Source organism: Rhincodon typus, chromosome 12, assembly GCF_021869965.1.
Source record: "Rhincodon typus isolate 14 chromosome 12, sRhiTyp1.1, whole genome shotgun sequence".
Classification (NCBI taxonomy): Eukaryota; Metazoa; Chordata; class Chondrichthyes; order Orectolobiformes; family Rhincodontidae; genus Rhincodon; species Rhincodon typus.
In genome coordinates, this window is record NC_063343.1 from 20,182,842 (window position 1) to 20,205,882 (window position 23,041).

General features: G+C 42.7%; 1 protein-coding gene across 3 annotated transcripts in view; it reads right to left on the minus strand.

Annotated features, from left to right (window-relative positions):
- The window catches only part of cpeb4b (cytoplasmic polyadenylation element binding protein 4b), an 82,957-nt gene extending 69,304 nt beyond the window's left edge, over positions 1 to 13,653 (minus strand). For 2 of the 3 annotated variants that reach the window (XM_048603728.1, XM_048603727.1), the window contains exon 1: positions 12,169 to 13,652. In XM_048603728.1, the coding sequence (XP_048459685.1) occupies positions 12,169 to 13,368 (1,200 nt within the window). In that variant the 5' untranslated portion in view covers positions 13,369 to 13,652. Of the gene's footprint in view, positions 1 to 12,168 lie in introns of all 3 variants that reach the window. The other variant, XM_048603726.1, reaches the window with a different exon arrangement.
- Positions 13,654 to 23,041: the final 9,388 nt, after the last annotated feature.

Below are 23,041 nucleotides of genomic sequence, written 5' to 3' on the forward strand. Positions count from 1 at the left end.
AGACCAGGTATTGAACTTCAATAGTAACTATCCCAGCACATACAAACGAAGCTGCGTGCGAACACCATTTAAAAGGGCAACAACACACTGCACCAACATGGAACTACGCCAAGAGGAGGAGGAATACCTCTTCCAAGTGTTCAAGGATGATGGAATCCAAAGAACTGGGTCAGGAGATGCCTACAGGAACAGCATCAGAAAGATTCTACACGCCCCGACACACTCATCACACTACCCTACATCAGGAACACGTCAGAACTCACCACAAGACTTCTTTGACCGCTGGACATCAGAGTGGCACACAAGCCCACATCAACCCTACGACAAGTGCTCACCCGAACTAAAGACCCACTCCCCGCCATGGACAGGACCAATGTCATCTACAAGATCCCCTGCAGAGACTGCGAGAAACACTACATCGGACAAACAGGAAGGAATCTAACAACAAGAGTACATGAACACCAACTGGCTACAAAAAGACACGACCAATATTCACTCATCTCAATCCACATGGACAAGGAGAACCACGACTTCGACTGGGTCAATACCAAGATCCTGGGACAGGCTAGGCAGAGACAAGCACGAGAATTCCTGGAAGCATGGCACTCCACGAAGCAGGCTATTAATAAACACATTGAACTCGACCCCATATACATTCCACTACGGAGGAAACCCAGAAGTGAGGCAATCGATCGCAACAGACCCCAGAGTTTAAAAGCCAGGTGGGAAAACCCACCGATGCTTCATCAGAGGCTGCACTGAGAATGTTACTAAGCACGGTAACGAAACAGCTGCGGAACAACAAACCAGCTCGGCGAGCCAACCAACCTCAAGAACTTGCATTTTTGTACTGCATTTCATGAAGTGATGATGTCCCATTGTGCCCAGCAGTACCTTTGAAGTGCAGTGACAGCTATAAAAAATTCACAACTAATTTTGATCATAGCAAGATCCTACAAATGGCAATGTAGTAACGAGCAGATGAACGCTTTTTAAAAAAAAGTCATTCAACTACTGGGCAGGACTTTTCCCTTTTCTTTTTCAGTGTGGTTGAAAGATTTTAATGGACTATGTCTTTTGCTCTTACACTCTAAAATATAGCATCAGAATATTTTTTAAGACCACTTGAAACCAAAGCCTGGCCTGCTTCAACATCTGATCTAAAAGATGATACTTCAAACTTGCATTCTCTCAGCACTACAACAGTTTGGCAGCCTACATTTTGTGCTCAACTCTCTGGATCGAACTAACAATCTTCTCACTCAAGTGAGAAGAGTGCGACTATACCAAACTATGGTTGACATTTCTAATAAAGGAACAACCTGAGAATTGCTCTCCAGTTAATAAAAGCTACATGTTTTAATGATAACATTTGCACCTATTGACAGAACTCATTACTCAACCAATAAGAAGTATATGATGCAAGATTGCATCAATTGATACAAAATTGATGCAAAAACAAAAAATGTAAATTTTTTGAGCAAATAGCTGAATGAGATATGATGCAATATGTTTGAGAATTCATGATGTTGTGCTCCATGCAATTTTTTATTTCTTCCACATTGACAACACTGGAGACTACAAACTCTCAGGATGCTTTGAGCCCGTCATAACTTTGAATCATTTCATGTGTTGGTCAGATGCATTGCCACTCAGGTCATTATTTTTGTTGGACTGCTAGCAGAGGATCAAAGAAAATATGGCACTTAAGGACACCGTTAAGACCATGGCTGTTAGAATTCTACCAAATGGTAATGTATCTGTTTTAATCACATTTTTCTTTCTGTATCAGCTACAATTTTCCATTCCAAATACTTATCCAAAATCCTTCAAATTTGCATCATAGTGTGTCCATGGTGAAAGGATTCTACATTCTCATAATCCTCCAGGGAAAAGAATTTAACTTTTGCTTTTCCAGAGAATCCTCCTTCCTCCCACCGATCCCCTCCTCCCACCTCAAGCCCCACCCCCATCTCCTACCTACTAGCCTCATCCCGCCCCCTTGACCTGTCCGTCCTCCCTGGACTGACCTATCCCCTCCCTAACTCTCCACCTACACTCACCTTTACTGACTCCATCCCCGCATCTTTGACCTGTCTGTCTCCTCTCCACCTATCTGCTCTTTTATCCATCTTCTATCCTCCTCCCCCTCTCTCCCTATTTATTTCAGAACCCCTTTCCCCTCCCCCATTTCTGAAGAAGGGTCTAGGCCCGAAACGTCAGCTTTCCTGCTCCTCTGATGCTGCTTGGCCTGCTGTGTTCATCCAGCTCTACACCTTGTTATCGTACATCACAACACTAATTTACCAAGAAAAAATTCTTTTGTTGTTATTTAGTCCAAAACTTGAGTCTCCTTTTAAACCAAATTTTAAAAGTATATTGAGTCTTTAGCACTCTCACTTCGGATACACTTCTATTGAACCTTCACTGAAATGTCAAAGTCAACACCCACATAGATAGTGGTTATAGAGGTCTACAGCATGGAAACGGGCCGTTCAGCCCAACATGGCCGTGCCGCCCAGTTTTCACAGTTAAACTAGTTCCATTTACCTGCGTTTGGTCCATATCCCTCTGTACTTATCCCACCTCATGTCTAAATGTTTCTTAAATAATGAAACTGTACTTGCTTCCACCACTAACCCTGTCAGCCCCCATTCCAGACATTCACCACTGTGTGCGTGTGCATGCGTGGGGGGGTGGGACTCTTTCGTATCTCTCCCCTCTCACTTTAAACTGATGCCCTCAGTGCTAAGATTTTATAGATCTCTGTTAGGTCACCTCAATCTCCTACACTCAAGGGAAAGAAGTCCTAATCTAAGAAACCTCTCCTTAGAACACAAACCTTCCAGTCCAGGGAAGGTAAATCTTTTTCTGCATTCTTTCTAGTTTAATAATATGCTTTCTATAGTAGGGCGACCAGAACTGTACGCAGTACTCCAAATGTAGCCCCTCTGTCTTGTACAGCTGCAACAATTCATCCCAACACCTATATTCAGTGGTCTGACTGATGAAAGCAAGCATGCCAAAAGCCTTCTTCACCATCCTGTTTACTTATGACTACACTTTCAAATAGCTAAGATCTTGTACTTCTAGATCTCTGTTCTTTCACACCCCCCAGGACCCTACCGTTGACTGTTTAATTCTTGCCCTGGCTCGACCCACCAAAATGCATACCTTACATTTATCCAAATTAAACTCCACCTGCTTTTTCTCAGCCCACTGGCCCAGTTGATCAAGATCTCATTGCATTCCCAAATAACCTTCTTCACTGTCCACTATACCACCAATCTTGGTGTCATCCGCAAACTTACTAACCATATCTCCTAAATTCTCATCCAAATCATTCACTTAAATGGTGAATACGAATGTACCCACTACCAATCCTTATGGCACACTCCTGGTCACAGGCCTCCAGTCTGAAAAATGACCCTCTAGCACCACCCTCTGTCTTCTACCATCAAGCCAATTGTGTATCCAATTGAATAGCTCTCCCTGGATCCCATGAGATTTAACCTTACTCAACAACCTTCCATGTAGTATCTTGCCAAAGACCTTACTAAGTCCACGCAGATGTCTACTGCACTGTCCTTCTGCCTTCTTGGTAACCCTTCAATAAAACTCAGCAAAATTCATGAGAACTTCCCATGCATAAAGCCATGCTAACTAGCCCAATGAGTCTTTGCCTCTCCAAACATCTGTAGATCCTGTCTCTCAGAAGCCGCTCTCACAACTTAGGCTTCTGGGAAATGCCTGGCATCTTCAATCCATTTTGCCTAATATCTCTAGTGGCTTTCTTAAATAATGGCACATCATTAGCCACCATCCAATCACCAGTCACTTCACTCATGGCTGTCGATGATACAAACATCTCTGCTAGGAGCCCCACAATTTCCTCCCTAGCCTCCCACAAAATCCTGGGATATACTTCATCAAGTCTCGGGGATTTATCTACCTCACCGTGTTTTAAGACTTCTAGCACCTCTTCTGTAACATGGACTCTCTTTAAGACATCGCTGTTTAGTTCCAAATTCCTTAACATCCATGCCTTTCTCAACGGCAAAGACCGACAAGAAACATTCATTTAGGATCTCATCCATTACTTGTGGCTCTGCACACAGACAACCTTGTTGACCTTTAAGAGGCCCTCTTCTCTCCCCAGTCACTCTTTGCCCTTCATGTACTTGTAGAATCTGTGGATTCTCCTTTACCTTATCTGCCAAAGCCATCTCTCATTGCCTTTTAGTCCTCCTGATTTCTCTCAAGTGTACTCCGACACCCTCTGTACTCAAGGAATTCACTGGATTCCAGCTGCCTATACACGTCATATGCCTCCTCCTTTCTCTTGACCAGGGCCTCAATAATTCTCATCATCCAAGGTTCCCTACTCCTGCCAGCATTTCACTACCAGGAACATGCTAGCCCTGAACCCTCATTAATTGAATTTTGAAAGCCTCCCACTTACTACATGTCACTTTGCCTGTGAACAGCAACATCCCCAAACGACTTTTGAAAGTTCCTGTCTAAGACCATCAAAATTGGCCTTGCCCTAATTTAGAACTTTAACTGGTGGGTCAGACCTATCCTTTTCCATAGCTACTTTAAAACAAATGAAATTATGGTCACTGGTCCCAAAGTGCTCTCCCACTAACACTTCTGTCACTTGTCCTACCTTATTTCCCAACAGGAGGTGAAGTCTTTCCCCTCCTCTAGTAGGATGGTCTACATACGGCATGAGAAATTCTTCCTGAACACATTTAGCAAATTTATCTCCATCCAAGACTTTAACACTACAGCAGGACTGAGGATTGGCAAATGCAATTCAATGCAGATAAGTGTGAGGTGTTGCACTTTGGAAACCAAATCCAGGTAGGACATATACAGTAAATGGTAAGGTCCTGAGGCGGGTTACGGAACAGAGGGACCTAGAGTACAAGTACGTAGTTCATCGAAACTGGCGTCACAGGCGGACAGGGTGGTGAAGAAGGCATTTAGCATGCTGGCCTTCATCGGTCAAGGCAGTGAATATAGGAGTTGGAACGTTATGTTACAGTTGCAAAAGACGTTGGTGAGGCCACACTTGGAGTATTGTGTACAGTTTTGGTCACACTGTTATAGGAAAGACACAGTGAAATGGGAAAGTGTGCAAAGAAGATTTACAAAGGATGTTGCCAGGACTAGTAGCTCTGAGTTATAAGGAGAGATTGGCCAGGATAGGACTTTATTCTTTGCAAAGTAGGAAAATGAGGGGTGACCTTATTGAGGTGTATAAAATCATGAGGGGCATAGTTAGGATGACTGCATATAGTCTTTTACCCATGGATGGGGAATTGAAAACTAGAGGGCACAGGTTTAAGGTGAGAGGGGATAGACTTAAGAACCACCTGAGGGGCAACTTCTTCAGGCACAGACTGGCGTGTATACGGAATGGGCTGCCCGAGAAAGTGGTTGAGGCAGGTACAATAGCAACATTTAAACATTTGGATAGGTACATGAATGAGAAGGGTCGAGAGGGATATGAACCAAATGTGGGCAACTGGAACTAGCTGAGTGGGCACCATGGTCAGTATGGACCTTTTTGGGTCAAAGGGCCTGTCTCCATGTTGCATTCATCTATGACTATGACTCTGACTCTATGAATATTGCAATAACACCTGACTCCCCAAAGCTCATCCAAAGGCACAATTCAGGAGTGTGATGGAATACCCCCACTTGCCTGGATGAGGGCAACTGCCACAATGCAAGAAGCTCAACGCTATCCAGGACAAAGTAGCCTGCTCGATTGGCACACCTCCACAAACATCCACTCCCCCAACCACTGATGCTTAGTGCACACTGCTACTACTATCTCCAGATGCACTGCAGAAATTCAAAGATCCTCAGACAGCACCTTCCAAATCCACGAGCACTTCCATCTAGAAGGCCAAGGGCAGCAGATACATGGTAACATCACCACCTGCAAGTTCCCCTCCAAGCCACACCATCCTGACTTGGAAATATCACTGTTCCTTCACTGTTACTGGGTCAAAAACCTGGAATTCCTTCCCTAACGGCATTATGGACCACGCCAGGTGAACTGCAGCAGTTCAAGAAGGCAGGTTACCATCATCTTCTCAAGGGCGACTAGCAATGGGCAATAAATGTTGGTTAGGCAACGAAGTCCACATCCCACAAAAATTATTTAAAAATTTAGATAAAACTTTGAGCTTTATTTTTGGTTAAATTATGTGGCACAATTTATTTTAGCTTACTGACAACTGTCCTACTTCATATAAACTACTATAACTTAATGAAAGCACTACCTATTTGTGACAGATGTCTTAAAATGTAGGTTTATGATTCACTGAGATTCTCAATCCGTAGTGGCATTAATCGCTGGACTGCTAATCCAGAGACCCTGGTAACGTTCTGGGGGACCAGGTTTGAATCCTTCCACAGCAGATGGTGGAATTTGAATTCAATTTAAAGAAAAAAAAAATAGGAATCCAGAGTCTAATGATGACCATGAAACCATTTTCAATTGTTGGAGAAACCCATCCAGTTAACTAATGACCTCTAGCAAAAGAAACTGCCATCCTCACGTGCTGTGACCTACACGTGACTCTAGACCTACAGCAATGTGGTTACTCTTAACTGCCCTTTGGAGAATTAGGGATGAGAAGTAAATGCTGGCCTAGCCAGCAATGCCTCCATCCAAGGAATGAATAAAAAACTAGAATAAATTTCAGAATGAAGGCTGACTAATGCAGCACTAGTAATACCTCCAGTGTCTATTCCAATTTCAGCTTGTGAATTGCAAAATCAAATATGAAGCAGAAACCCCTTTGCTGTTTTCACCCTGGCAAACTATTTGTCTCAAATAAATAATGGAGTGGATAACTTTAATCCAACTGTTGTAAAATTAAATATTCTGTAGTGATAAATGGTATCAGATGATAGCCTGTTAGCCCTGTACCTACTTCATCACTGAATTGGACTATAGCTGATCTGTACTGAACACAATTTAACCGCTTTTGCTGCATAACCTAACAAAGCTATTGTTTTTGAGTCTTATGTTTCAATAATTTGCATATCATTTTTGGATAGCAAGTTTAAATCTCCATTGAGAAGTGTGATACATAACTTTACTTCTAAATGACCTCTCTAATTTTACAATCATGTCTTCACATTGTGGATTCTCCCCATAGAGAAATTCTCAAATACCCATATAAAAACCAGTCTAGATCACTCTTCAAACTCATTCAAGGAAACAAGATTTTTGCAATATAATTTTATACATTATATGTTATTCTAATCAATGCAGACCACTTCTTCCAAAGCCAGTACCTCTCCAAAAGATTTGGTGTCAAAAAAATAAATTTGAATGCAGAACTCTAGGTAGAATCTAACAAATTGTGGAACAGGTTGCAAGTCCAAAATAAATTGCTGGGGAGAATGATGTCACAACAGCCAGAAACTGAACAGTTTATCCTATTCTCCTTCTCATACCTCCCATGTCAAAGGATTATCTAAAAATCCAATGCACTAATTTTTGCTGATAACTCCAGAGAAGGAATCTTAATGAATTTCTTCCCAACATCCAAAAACTTCATACCTATAGATACAACCTTGTCCAAAGTTCTTGTAATGACTTGAAAACCATTCAACTGACTTGTTCATACATGATCAATCTTTCAAACCATTGCTGACTGATCAACAGAACTGACTAAGTCTCAGTCACTCTATTCAGGGTAATTTTATTCTGTAACTTTACATTTCAGAAAATAATGCACTAGCACTGTAAACTTAGAAATTCATTTCTGAAGAACACCAGATTTGAGGCTGCATTGAATGCAGTACAAAGAATAAGAATTTTCACACAAGAGCCCACATCTGGTTGGATCTCCAATGACACAGTACATCAAACATTTTACTATATTTAGCAGAAGCCTGGCTTTGAACAAATTTTATTAATATCTTTGTGTTCATAAAGGCACTCAAACTCAAATCCACTTTGCCATTCTACTAAATTTTTTTCATACATTAAAATATACATTGCCATTCTGCTCACTGTATCAATGGTCTTTAGAAGTTATAATCCCCTCGTTAAATGGCTGAAGTTTACAGCCATCAGTAAGTCTTACAAGTATTCTTAAATGCAGGCATCAAGGGAGTCAGAACAGAGCTCATTTACTTAGTGATGGACTAGCTAGTTCTTTTTTTCCTATTATGGCTTTTTCACCTTTCTTCCTCAGCTAAATTTACAATAAAACTAGTAAAGATTTTTGCAGAATCATTCATTAAAACCCCTTAAGAGGAAAAGCCTCATTTCCTTCTTAGGGTAGTTAGGAGATAACCTTCAGGCATGTCTAACATCAAAACAATTTCAATCATATGTAAGGCACAACTTGCTGGTGAATGCTGACCTCTGATCAAAAAAAAAAACACGTTCTGCAAAATGATGACCCATTTCACCCAAGACCATTGCTAGGCTAAATGACCAATATTTCCAAATGTTTGAGGACAAGTATAAAATTGGCAAAGACTTGTTATTTTCTAGTACAAGTATGTACGTTTCTTTACCTGAGTACTTCAGGTTGGGGCGGGGGTGGGAGGAAGGGGGCTTATGTACCATTACTGAATACCTAAGAATTAATATCTGAAGCTACTTTATTCAACTTTTCTCAGTTAAAAGGTTTCTTGATCCAACAAACTGCCCCTTTTAGAAAATAAAAACCCAAAGAACTGCAGATGCTGTAAATCAGGAACAAAAACAAAAAGTTGCTGGAAAAGCTCAGCAGGTCTGGCAGCATCTGAGAAGAAAAAAAAAAATCAGAGTAATGTTTCAGGTCTAGTGACCCTTTCTCAGGAACGTTAGCTTCTGTGAAGAAAACAGTTATCAGTTAATGTTCCCGAGGAAGGTCACTAGACCCGACACAATTACACTGATTTTTCTTCTTCTCAGATGCTGCCAGACCTGCTGAGCTTTTCCAGCAACTTCTGCTTTTGCCCCTTATAAAATACTTGCTCAACTAGAAGCTTTGTTTTTTTCCCCCCCGAAAGTTTAGGTCACGCATGTGCAGTACTGTTTTCTGAATCATATTTTACCCTAATTACATCCGTGTGCTTTCCTATTTACCAAGTTAAGCTTTGGCATTTAAAGAACGAATACAATCTGTCATGCTCCACGTAAAATTCTTCCTGCCACAAGAAATAAAACCAGAATAAAATCAACTAAGCCATATAAACTAGAAAATTCTGGACTCAATTCCTCACATACATAACTGATCTCAAGCAGGCCAAAGAAAATACACACACTCAATGCTCAAACTAAGGAGATGACTACATCTTATTTAAATAAAACAAGTTGGCAATTTACTAATTTCTATCTAGCATCATCTGTTGTGATATTGCAAACATAAGCATTGGACTTTCACCTGTGACAACCTCCACGAACAAATAACCTGCTGACTCATGATTAATCATTTATACAAAATTTTGGATCCCAGCAAGAGACAAAGCCTTCAAGAGGTGGTAAACACTGATTTCTGTTTTTAAAAAAAAAAAATGTCCTGCTCTTCCTTGGTAAACTACTTGAATTGACAGACTCAACTAACATTCAAATGGCCCCATTCCACAGCACTTCCACGGGAGAATGCATAAATCAAATGCCTTTGCTAAAACTTATATGTTTAGACAGCCCTTAGTGAGGCAACGCAAAGAAACAACTGAACAATCAATGCAAACTTACAGAACTGCATTGGAAGCTTATTAAATAAAAACAAACATTATCAGAGTGATGATGCAACTTGGTCTCTATGATGCTCCCTTTATTGTTCAGGTGAGACCTCATATACTCAATGCAAATAATGTACTATAATGCAAGTTTTTCAAAAAAAAGTGTTGCCGAACAAATAGACCTTGGAATGCAGGTTCCTTGAAAGTGAAATTGCAGGGAGACAGGGTAGTGAAGGCGGCGTTTGGTACACTTGCCTTTATTGATCAGTGCCCCAAGTATGGAGTTGTGTGATAATGTTGCAGCTTGTAAGGACATTGGTTAGGCCACTTTTAGAATACTGCGTTCAATTCTGGTTTCCCTGCCATAGGAAATGTGTTGTGAAACTTGAAAGAGTTCAGAAAAGATTTACAAGAATGTTGCTCGCATTGGAACATTTGAACTAAAGGGAGAGGTTGAATAGCCTGGGGCTATTTTTCCTGGAGCAGAGGCTGAGGGGTGACCTTACAGAAGTTTATAAGATCAAGAGTGGCATGGATTCGGTGAACAGTCAAGGTCTTTTCCCCAGGGTAGGGTGTCAGAAACTAGACAGCATAGATTTAAGATGAGAGGGGAAAGATGTAAAAGGGACCCAAGGGGCAACTTTTTCTACACAGAGGGTGCATGTATGGAAATAACTGCCAGAGGAAGTAGTGGAGGCTGGTACAATTACAACATTTAAAAGGCATCTGGATGGGTATAGGAATAGGGATACAGGCCAAATGCTGGCAAATGGGCCAAGATTAGTTTAGGATATCTGGTTGGCATAGACGAGTTGGACCGAAGGGTCTGTTTCCATGCTGTACATCTCCATGATTGACTCATTGCAGAATTAAGATACTTAAAATTCTGAAAGCAAATTAAGCCATTGGCAGTAAAAAAATAAATTGGCAGTCAATATTCTGATATTAAATTATTCTATTAACAGTGTATTATTTTGAAGTCAGAAGTCACACAACACCAGGTTATAGTCCAACAGGTTTATATGAAATTATAAGCTTTCAGAGTCTTGCTCCTTAGTGAACTTCTTCACTTCACCTGACAAAGGAACAGTGTTGAAGTATCCTTCATTTTCATATCCCCAAGTCAAAATAATACTTAAGAGCTACTATTAATCTCCTCAAAGTCAACAAGAGTGTAATCATTTTTGCTATACCAAGTAGAAATTGCTATAGGATATTTAATTTGCTTTAATAGTACAGGTTTCAAAAATAAGACGTCATACCACAACCCAGCAGCTGAAAACGTCATCAGTCCACTGTGGATTTGTTATTAATTCCAAGCCTATTTTGTTATATATTTTGCAGAGGTTCAACTATTTGTTAAATGTGATGTTTAAAAGCTCAAAAGAACCACCGTTTGCTCTGAATGCAAATGTCTGCGTAACAGATTAATCCATTTAACCAATCATGCCTTCACACACATTGCTGAGTTTATTCGTCTCCGGTAGGCCAATCTTAATAAAAACCGAAAGAACAGTGGATGCTGTAAAACTGGAACAAAACCAGAAGTTGCTGGAAAAGCTCAGCCGGTCCGGCAGCGTCTGCGAAGAAAAAAAAAAATCAGAATTAACGTTTCGGGTCAGGCGACCCTTCATCAGGAAGCCCTGCTGAGCTTTTCCAGCAACTTCTGTTTTTGTTCAGTAATCTTAATCATTGTAATTTTTGAGGTGCATCGCCAATCTACATACCAACAAATTCGCGTAAAAATATCAAAACTGTTCAAATGTAATAAGGTTTAAAATGTGAAAACATTGTATAAATACTAAATCTTTTTGTCTATCGATATTATGTTAAGCGAAGAGTTTATTTTTTTAAAAATTGCTATGAGTTAAAATGCAAAGTATCTATTTTGACTTAAAAAGCTATGCGGGGCACTGAACCAACACTTTCCTTACACAGTTTAATATCTGCACCCCTTGTAGACATTTTTGAAATGCATTTGTCTATTTAAAGAATCAAAGATTCTAATATTCTTAATTATAAGTTTTTTTGAAAAAAAAGCAAAATGGAACTGGTCTCCTAAATTTAAGGAAAAATAACTTCTTATTGCAAAAGAATCGCACACTTCCGACAGCAAACGGTCGCGATCAAAGACGCATTCGATACTAAAAAACGCCAGGCCTCTTTTATCGCAGTTTGAATTCAGATTTGGAAGAGCAAAGAAAGACTAGGAAGAATGCAAGAAATTCAAAGCATGGTTACTTGACTTATAGATACTGTAATTAAAATGAAAGACGACGTTCGGGATTCTTACTAAAGCTTTCTGTAAACAGTCCTTTGTATTTGAAACCTACTCATCCGCCACTGTCAACAAGTTGCCGCATTGTTGACAATATATTTACATACTTTCGTCAACGATCATTTAATAATCTGCAGCTGAATCGAGATATACATTAGGCTCCAATAACTGCTTACCTGAAACGGTAAAATATTATCACTCCTCAACATACTATCTTCCACCCAAGACTTTGGTGGGAAAGCCGAGCTGGATCTCGAGTACTTGTGCACCGGGATGTGGTTGCCGGGGAAAGGCTTCTTCATTGGGGAGATGGAGCTGAGGCCTGCCATCCCACCGGTCATCCCTCGGCGGTGATCTCTCCCTTGGCTTCCACCCCAAACACCGACCCCACCACCGGAGCTCCAAGACGACGAAGAGGACGACGTGGGCGACGGGCTTTGGTAGCTGTTCCACGGGGAGGGGGGCTTACTGATGCTGTTGGCCAAGTGAGGCAGCTGATTGAAAGCATTTCTGTGCGGAAACGGAGCGGGGTGCGGGCTGGCAGGTGACCTCCTGTGCTGCTGTTGCTGGGGCGGCTGCTGGTGAGGAGGTGGAGGTGGTGGAGGTGGTGGGGGTGGAGGTGGAGGAGGGTGATGGTGATGGTGGTGTGGGTGGTGGGGGGCATGGTGGTGCTGGGACAGGGCCATCTGAGGAGAGAAGCTGCCCCCGAAGCCCGAGCTGACGTGGTGAGGGAAGTTTTGGAAGAGCAGAGCCCCGTTGGCGGAGGGAGCAGGGACTCCCTGGTGAAAGAAGTTGTCCTCGCCGACGGTAGGAGGAGTCATCGCTGCTGACCAGTTGCTGAAACCGGTCAAGGAGGAGGTGGAGGAGGAGGAGGAGGAGGAAGAGGAAGAAGAGGTGAGAGAGGGCGTCCCCGCCGTGCCCGCTCCTCCGAGTCCCGATGAGGACGACGAGGAAGATGATGGAGGAGGAGGAGGCGGCGGATCGTGATAGTCGAAAGCCGGCAGGATGGGCGACTCCATCCTCAGCTTCTCTTTGCTGCTGCTGCTGCCGCCGCCACCGCTCGTATTGTCCTCTTCGGGTTGGGGAGAGTCGGGTAGGAGGACTAGATCAGGAGGAGCGGCTTGATCGAGTCGGGGAGAGAGCTGCTGCTGCTGTGGGGATTTGGATTTCTCCGACAGCAGCAGCTCATCCTGCATGGTCTGGGGAGCCGGGGCAGGAAAAAACCAAGGCGAGCCGGCGGCAGTGGAGGCGCTCTGCTGCTGTTGGTGATGATGGTGATGGTGGTGGTGAGGAGTCTGGTGGTATCTGACTGGAAAAGCTACCTTACTGTTGGTATTATTGGTCTGCACTAGTAAACCGAACCCGTAATCCCCCATCGAGCGTGAGTGACGGCCGCACGAATTCTCCCCCACCCTCCCTCCTTCCTTTTCTGTTTCCTTCCTAAATATTAAAAAACACAAACATACAATTACAAAAAGGGGACGTAAATGTCGAGTCACCGCCTTTTTCAGTACCACTTTTTCGCCTCAGAAAAATCCAATTAGAACCATCAGCTTTTTTTTTCTCTCTCCCGTCCTCCTCGACCGGCTTAGCTCACATTGTCGGTTATTGCATTATAATAAATATGTTCCTACGTCGACCCCACCCCCAACCTACTTTTTTTAAACGCCCACCCTGCCCCCACAAATATAATCTACAGAAGAAAAAAAACTTGCCTTTTTTAAAAAATAAGATATCCCCCTCCCACCCCTCTGCTGCCCCCCACCACCCCCAGCTCTCTCACAACCTCCTCACTCTCGCCCGCCTGCACCGACAGACTGAGCGCAATGACAGTGTCGCGAGCCTCTTCCTGTTCGACGGTTTTCAGGCCCCTCCCCCTCCAACCATTCGCCCTTCGCACCCCGACCAGAACGCGCCGGCTTTCTCTTCCGGTTCGACAGTTTCAAGAAGCCCACAGCCATACTCCTTTACGTCACAAACGGGAAATCCGCACGTGGAGGCACGCGCGGATTTTAAATGCAAGGTTCCAACTGACCGGCTGGTGCCGAGCGGATGGAAGCAGTGCCTTCCAGCTGACAGGGCGTTTTTAAAAAAATACAGAGAGGTTTTAGTTTTGCTCATCAGGTTGGTTCCCTGTTTTCACTCACTCTGTGTGCTCAAAACGTTTATACCAAAAACTTGACTGCAAAATATTGCGCCTTGATAGAGACAAACAGGAGGCTAGAAAAACACAGCAAGCCAGGCAGCATCTGGAGGAAAGGAACTGTTAACGTTTCGGGTATAACCCTTCTTCAGGACCGGGCCTCCATAGTAGCCTAATTGACTGAAGATGTTCAAACTCTGCTGCATTTCTCTGTCTATATGTTTACCACTTACTCAGACTTGATTATGCAAATCCACAATAGTTGCACAAACTAAATAACACCCCCTTGTTTTGTGTATGTGACCCAAAGTCTTGTCTGTTCTGCAGCCACCAAGAAAGTGCAATATATTCTATTTCAAAAATATACTTTATTCATAAAAAATGAGTATATACCAAGTACATTCAAAGGTTGAAAATTGATTTTATATAGTCTTTGCAGATTCAAAAACCAAAGAAAACATTGTAACACGTTCAGCCAGGTGGGCATCATAGAATACGAATTCCCTGATTGGGCTTGTTAACCTGGTGCAATCAGGGAGCCCTGGCTGACAGATTATAAACAGGAATGTCAGATGTTCTGTTCGCTCTGAGGAAGCTGGATCAGTGTCAAGTACCATGCACATACAATAAAAGAATGACTTGGTGACAGGATACCGGTCTCTGTGGAGTTATTTCAGTGGCTACAAGACAAAACATCCCTCCTGAAGAAATTCACTCATAACAGTCATCTTTGAGTTGGGGTAAACATTTCTGGCATCATGCCGTTATTTGGGAACCTTGACTCATTCGATCTTGCCATTAGACTCTGGGCCTAGTGTGTGGAAGGAATGTGTTATTCTTTCCAGGCAAATGGTATTAGGGTAGATGAAAAGCAAAGAGTAATTTTCCTGATAGCTTGTGAATATGCAGCTTTCTCGGGTAATAGGAGTCTAACATTTCCTGGGGTATCAGATACTAAAACCTTCAAGAGTTGGCAAATTAAGTTAAGGAATGTTACAGCCCCAAGCCTCCTTTAATTCTGAGACACTATCAGTTTTACTTGGCAGTTTGAGAACCAGGAGAATCCATGTCGGGATATTTGGCAACATTAAGATGACTGGCTTTGTGACTTTTAGCCCTTAATGAGTTACTGAGAGACCATTTGGTATATAGGATTATTGAGGAAACCATGCAAACACACCAACCAGCTGAAGCCCATCTAGACTTCAAACAGGAATTACAACTGTTTTTGTCATTAGAAAATGTGGCAAGTGAAGCATATGAGTTACAAGGTGAGTGAAGTTTCAGTGGGGGAGCATTTCAGGAGTAGTGACTATAATACAGTGAGTTTTAAGGATAGTCATGGATAGGAATAACAGTAGTCCTCGGGTGAAGGTGTTAAACTGGGGAAGGTGAACTACAACAATATCAGGCAGGAACTGGAGAATTTTGATTGGAGGTGGTTATTGGAAGGTAAATCCACATTGGACATGTGGAAGTATTTCAAACGGCAGTTGATAAGAGTTCAGGAGTGGCACGTTCCTGCAAGAATGAAGGATAGTTATGGCAAGTTATGTGAACCTTGGATGACCAGGGATGTTATGACCTCAGTCACAAAGAAAAAAAGAAGCATAAGTAGGTCTAGAGGATGGGAACTGATGAAGCCCTTGAAATATATAAGGAAAATAGGAAAGAATTTAAACAAGGAATTAGAAGGACTAAAAGGGGTCATAAAAAGTCATTGGCAAACAGGATTATGGAGAATCCCAAGGCTTTTTACACATATATAAAAAGCAAGCGGGTAGCCAGGGAAAGAGTTGGCCCACTCAAGGACAAAGGAGAGAATCTATGTGTGGAGCCAGAAGAGGTAGATGAAATCTTAAACAAATACTTTGTGTCAGTATTCACCAAAAAGAAGGAATTGGTGGAGGATGATTTCATGGAAGGGAGTGTTGAATTTCAAAGCCAAGTTGCTATTAAAAAGGAAGAGGTGTTGTGTGTCTTTAAAAATTATTGAGGAAGATAAGTTGCTAGGTCCTGATGGGATCTATCCCAGAATATTGAGGGAGGCAAGAGGACAAATTGCTAGAGCATTGACAGGCATCTTTGTATCCACTTTGGCCACAGGTGAGGTCCCAGAGGACTGAACAATAGCCAATGTTGCCCTATTGTTTAATAAGGGTAGCAGGATGATCCAGGAAATTACAGGCCTGGGAGCCTCATGTCAGTGGTAGAGAAATTATTGGAAAAGATTCTCAAAGATAAGATCGATACGCATTAGAAGCAAACTGACTTATTAGTAATAGACAGCAGAGTTTTGTAAGGGGGAGGTCATGCCTTATTAACTTGATTGAGTTTTTTGAGGACGTGACAAAGCTAATTGATGAGGGAAAAGTGGTTAATCTTGTCTACAAAGACTGCAGTAAAGCCTTTGATAAGGTCCCTCATGTCAGACTGGTACCAAAGATGAAGTCACATGGTATCACGGGTGAGCTGGCAAGATGATTATAGAACTGGCTTAGTCATAGCAGACAGAGGATAGCAGTGGAAGGATGCTTTTCAGAATGGAGGGCTGTGACTAGTAGTGTTCCACAGGGATCAATGCCAGGACTTTTGCTGTTCATGGTCTGCATAAAGGATTTGGAGGAAAACATAGCTGGTCTAATTGGTAAGTTTGCAGATGATACAAAGATTGGTGGATAGTGAGGAGGATTGTCAGAGGACACAGCAGGATATAGATCAGTTGGAGGCATGGCAGATGGAGTTTAATCTGGACAAATGTGAGGTGATGCATTTTGGAAGATCAAGTACAGGTGGAAATTATACAGTGCATAGCAGAACCCTTGAGAGTATTGACTTGCGCAGGCATCTGGGTATGCAGATCCACAGATCACTGAAGGCGGCAGTGCACCACAAAACCAGAAGGATGTAGATGCTTTGGAGAGGGCACAGAAAAGGTTTACCAGGATGTTGCCTGGTATGGGGGATTTTGGCTGGTAGAAAGGTTGGACAGACTGGGTTTGATTTCACTGGAATGCAAAAGATTGAGGAGTGACCTGATAGAAGTTTATAAGATTGTGAATGCTATGGATAGAGTGGAAAGTATGAGGCTTTTCCCAGAGTGGAGAGGTCAATTACTAGGGGACACAGGTTCAAGGTATGCTGGGGCAACATTTAAATGAGATGTGCGAGGCTAGTTTTTCACTCAAAGCGTGGTGATAAGAAAGGGATGATCACCTTATTGGGATTGTACTACAGACCCTCACATTAGTCAGCGAGAAATTCAGAAACTAATTTGTAAGGAGATCTCAGTTATCTGTAAGAATAATAGGGTGGTTATGGTAGGGGATTTTAACTTTCCAGACATAGACTGGGACTGCTATAGTGTTGAGGGTTTGGGTGGAGAGGCTTTTGTTAAGTGTGTACAAGAAAATCTTCTGATTCAGTATGTGGATGTATTTACTAGAGAAGGTGCAAAATTTGACCTACTCTTGGGAAATATGGCAGGGCAGGTGACTGAGGTATCAATGGGGGAGCACTTTGGGGTCAGTGACCGTAATTCTATTAGTTTTAAAATAGTGATGGAAAAGGATAGACAGGATCTAAAAGTTAAAGTTCTAAACTGGAGGAAGGCCAATTTTGATGGTAGTAGGCAAAAACTTTGAAAAGTTGATTGGGGGCGGATGTTCACAGGTAAAGGGACGGGTAGAAAATGGGAAGCCTTCAAAAATGAGATAATGAGACTCCAAAGACAGTATGTTCCTGTTAGGGTGAAGGGCAAGGCTGGTAGGTGTAGGGAATGCAAGCTGACCAGAGAATGTGAGTGTTTCAGTCAAGAATAAGAAGTAAGCATATGTGAGTACAGACAGCAGAAATCGGGTGATTCCCTAGAAGAGTATAAAGACAGTTGGACTATATTTAAGAGGGAAATCAGGAGGGCAAAAAGGTGACATGAGATAGCTTTGGCAAATAAAGTTAAGAAGAATCCAGAGGGATTCCATTAATACATTAAGGACAAAAGGATAACTAGGGAGAGAATAGGGCCCCTTAAAAATCAGCAAGGCCACATATGTGTGGAACCGCAGGAGATGGGGGAGATACTAAATGAATATTTTGCATCAGTGTTTACTGTGGAGAAGGACCAACCTATCCCCTCCCTAACTCCCCACCTACACTCACCTTTACTGGCTCCAACCCCGCCTCCTTGACCTGTCTGTCTCGTCTCCACCTATCTTCTCCTTTATCCATCTATCCGCCTCCCCCTTTCTCCCTATTTATTTCAGAATCCCCTTCCCCTCCCCCATTTCTGAAGAAGGGTCTAGACCCGAAACGTCAGCTTTCCTGCTCCTCTGATGCTGCTTGGCCTGCTGTGTTCATCCAGCTCTACACCTTGTTGTCTCAGATTCGCCAGCATCGGCAGTTCCTACTATCTCTGAAAGATAGAGAACATGGGGAAACAAATAGCGACCTCTTGAAAATGTCCATTTTACAGAGAAGGAGGGGCTGGATGGCTTAAAATACATAAAGGTGGATAAATCTCATGGACCTGATCAGGTGTACCCTAGAAATCTATGGGAAGTCAGGGAAGTGATTGCTGAGCCACTTGCTGAGATATTTGTATCATTGATAGTAACAGGCGAGGCGCCAGAAGACTAGAGGTAGGCTAAGATGGTGCCGCTATGACAGAAAGCTGGTAAGGAAAAGTCAGGCGAACTATAGACTGGTGAGCCTGATGTTGGTGGTGGGCAAGTTGTTGGAGGAAATCCTGAGGGACAGGGTTTACATGTAATTGGAAAGGCAAGGACGGATTAGGGATAGTCAACATGGCTTTGTGTGTGGGAAATCGTGTCTCACTAACTTGATTGACTTTTTTGAAGTGATGAAGAGGATCAATGAGGGCAGAGCAGTGGACATGATCTATGTGGACTTCAATAAGGTGTTCAACAAGGTTCCTCATGGTAGACTGGTTAGCATGGTTAGTTCACATGGAATACAGGGAGAACAAGCTATTTGGATCCAGAACTCGCTCGAAGATAGAGACAGAGGGTGGTGGTGGAAGGTTGTTTTTCAGACTGGAGGCCTGTGACGAGCAGTGTGCCACAAAGATTGGTCTGGGTCCACTGCTTTTCGTCATTTATACAACTGATTTTGATGTGAACACGGGAAGAATGGTTGGCAAGTTTGCAGGTGACACCAAAATTGGAGGTGTAGTGGACAACGAAGAAGAAGGTTACCTCAGAGTACAACTGGATCTTGATCCGATGGGCCGATAGGCCAATGGGCCAAGGAGTGGCAGATGGAGTTTAATTTAGATAACTGCGAGGTTCTGTATTTTGGAAAGGCAAATCAAGCAGTACTTATATACTTAAAGGTAAGGTCCTGGGGAGTGTTGCTGAACAAAGAGACCTTGGAGTGCAGATTTATAGCTCCTTGAAAGTGGAGTCGCAGGTAGATAGGATAGTGTAGAAGGTGTTTGGTACACTTGCCTTTATTGGTCAGTGCATTGAGTATAGCAGTTAGGAGGTCATGTTGCAGCTATACAGAGCATTGCTTAGGCCACTATTGGAATACTGAGTGCACTTCTGGTCTCCCTGCTACAGGAAGGATGTTGCAAACCTTGAAAGGGTTCAGAAAAGATTTAGAAGGATGTTGCCAGGGTTGGAGCGTTTGACCTATCGAGAGAGACTGGAGCTATTTTCTATGGAGCATCAGAGGCTGAGGGGTAACCTTGTAATGGTTTATAAAATCATGACAGACATTAATAGGGTAAATAGACAAGGTTCTTTTCCCCAGTCTGGGGGAGTCCAAAACGTGAGGGCATAGGTTTCGTGTGAAAGGGGAAAGATATAAAAGGTACCTGATGGGCAACTTTATCACACAGTGTCGTGCACGTATGGAATGAGCTGCCAGAGGAAATTGTGGAGGCTGCTACAATTACAACATTTAAAAGGCATCTGGATGGGTATATTAATCTGAAGGATTGAGAGAGACATGGGCCAAATGCTGGCAAATAGGATTAGATTTATTTAGGATATCTGGTTTAGCATGGACAAATTGGACCGAAGGATCTGTTTCCATGCTGTATATCTCTATGACTCAATGAGTGCCTGGAACATGCTGCCACAGGAGATGGTGGAAGCAGACACAATAGCAGCATTCAAGAAATACTTGGACTAATACATGAATAGGAAGGGAATAGAGAGATATAGATCCTGTAAGTGAAGACAGTTTTAGAACGGAAGGGCAAAATGTGTTGTTGCAGACTTGGAGGGCTGAAGAGCCTGTTCCTGTGATGCATTGTTCTTTGTATGCCTATAGAAGTGGACACTCTTGCCAGGCCACCGGAGCTTGTGGGACACCAGTTGAGTGAAAGCAATAGCTTCACTCAGGAAATATCCTAAACAGAGGGATTTTAGTCAGCCCAATGCAAAACCCCAAAACAAGCAAAGTCTCAGTCATGCATTAGCATTTTCTTCAGGATCTGGGCTGGCAAGCCACTGTAGTTGCAACTGATATGTGGACTCGAGACAGTAAAAGAGTCCCACTTGGCTTGAATTGAGTAAGAGAACTCATAGGCCAGTATTCAGGAGAGTGCACAACCTGGAAAGCCCACCTACATCTGGCTTGGAACAGGTAAATTGCTGAGCAACATTCAAATCAGAACCAATCAAAATAAACATCTGGTTAAATAATCACCTGATTCTAATGGAGGTTAATACCCGTGCAGCTGTATCAATGATTTCAGAGCCAGTCTTTAACAAAATTAGCTCTGACTCCAACCGTTAAGTTTGCATAAGACCTCAGCTAGACTATACAGGCAAACCTTTGCAGATTGAAGGTACAACTTCAGTTCTGATCTTGTATGAGAAGTAGCTGGTTCAGTTACCACCTAGTGCAGTAAAAGGCTCGGGCCCAAGTCTGACGGAGCGAAACTGGTTGAGAAAGATTTACCTTGATTGGCTCAGCATTTTTCAATTAGAAAATGGCTGCCCAAGTGAAGTCCTACTAAATACCCAGAGGATTTTCAGGAAGGTTGAGGGACTATCAAAAGAGCCATGGCCATCTTGCATGCACTAGTTCTGATGAAGGGTCTAGGCCAGCAATGTTGACTCTCCTACTCCTCTGATGCTGCCTGACCTGCTCTGTTCCTCCAGCTCCACACTGTGTCAACTCTGACTCCAGCATCTGCAGTTCTTGCTTTCTCCTGGCCACCTTGCATGTTAACTAGGAAGCAATTCCACAATTCTGCAAGGCCTATCCAGTGCCATTTGCCTTATGTGCAAAAGTAGAGGCAGAAATCAGGCAGCTGGAAAGTGAAGGAATTTTTTTTTCTTTATTCATTCACAGGATGAGGGCATCACTGGCCAGGCAGCATTTATTGTCCATTTCTAATTGCCCAGAGGGCAGTTGAGAGTCAACCACATTGCTGTGGGTCTGGAGTCACATGTAGGCTAGAACAGGTAAGGATGGCACTTTCCTTCCCTAAAGGACATGAGTGAACCAGATGGGTTTTTTCGACAATCAACAATGGATTCATGGTCATGATTACATTCTTAATTCCAGATATTTTATTGAATTCAAATTCCACCATCTGCCATGGTGGGATTTGAACCCAGGTCCCCAAAACACTATCTGGGTCTCTGGATTAATAATCCAGCGATAATACCACTAGGCCATCACCTCCCCCGCTAGGGATCTTCAAACCAGTACAGTTTGCGGAATGGGCAGCACCAGTTGTACCAATTATGAAGCGCGATGGGTCAGTTTGCATTGTGGGGATTTTAAACAAACAATAGACTGCTTTTTGCAGCTGAATAAATACTCAATCCCTTGCATGGAGGACTTATACGCAAAGCTGGTAGGGGGTACTGTCCTTCACAAATCTGGACATCAACCATGCGTACTTGCAGTTGTGGTTAGATGAAGATTCCCAGAAGGACACTACAATTAACACACATAAGGGTTTATACCAATATACAAAACTACCATTTGGGGTATCATCAGTCTGTGCCATTTTTCAGGACAATGGAGAACCTTTTGCACAATTTACCACAGGTTGCCATTTATCTGGATGTTGTGCTAATAACAAGGAAGACCAATAAAAAGCACTTAGAGAACCTGGGCATTCTCCAAGGCAGGCATATGCCTTAGAAGGGAAAATGTGTATTCCAGGCACCCCAAGTGACCTACTCGGGCTACAGAGTCAACAAGACGAGGTTACACCGGTTGGAAGACAAAGTGAGGATGATCAAAGGTGCCCATCTCTCACATCTGTATTGGATCTTAGGACTTCTCTTGGATTAGTGAATTATTATAGAAAGTTCATATGTAATCTGGCCTCCATCCTGGCACCCTTACATCAGCTATTGAAAAAGGGTCAGCCTTGGAAGTGATCTTGTAGCCAGGATGTAGACTTTAGAGAAATGAAGAGGCAGCTATTGTTGTCTAAGGTGATGACAAACTATGACCCCAAGCGAGATGTAGTACAAAATAAAAAAAAAAACTGTGAATGCTTTAAATAAGGAACAAAAGCAGAAGTTGCTGGAAAAGCTCAGCAGGTCTGGCAGCTGCTGTGAAGAAAAATCAGAGTTGATGTTTCAGGTCCAGTGACCCTTCCTCAGAAGTTCTGATCTTTCTTTACAGATGATGCAGACCTACTGAGCTTTTTAAGCAACTTCTGCTTTTGTTCATAAACTGGTGCTAACTTGCGATGCCTGTCTGTACAGTATAGGGGTAGTGTTGGCATACAGTTCGCCAAATGGAGGGGAACACCTGCTAGCGTATGTTTCCCGGATTTTGGCTGATGCAGAGTGCAAATACACCCAGATAGAAAAGGAAGATTTGGAGGTCATCTTTGGTGTGAGAAAATTCTACCAATACCTTTATGGACGTAAATTTGTAATAGTAACAGACCACAAACCCCTGCT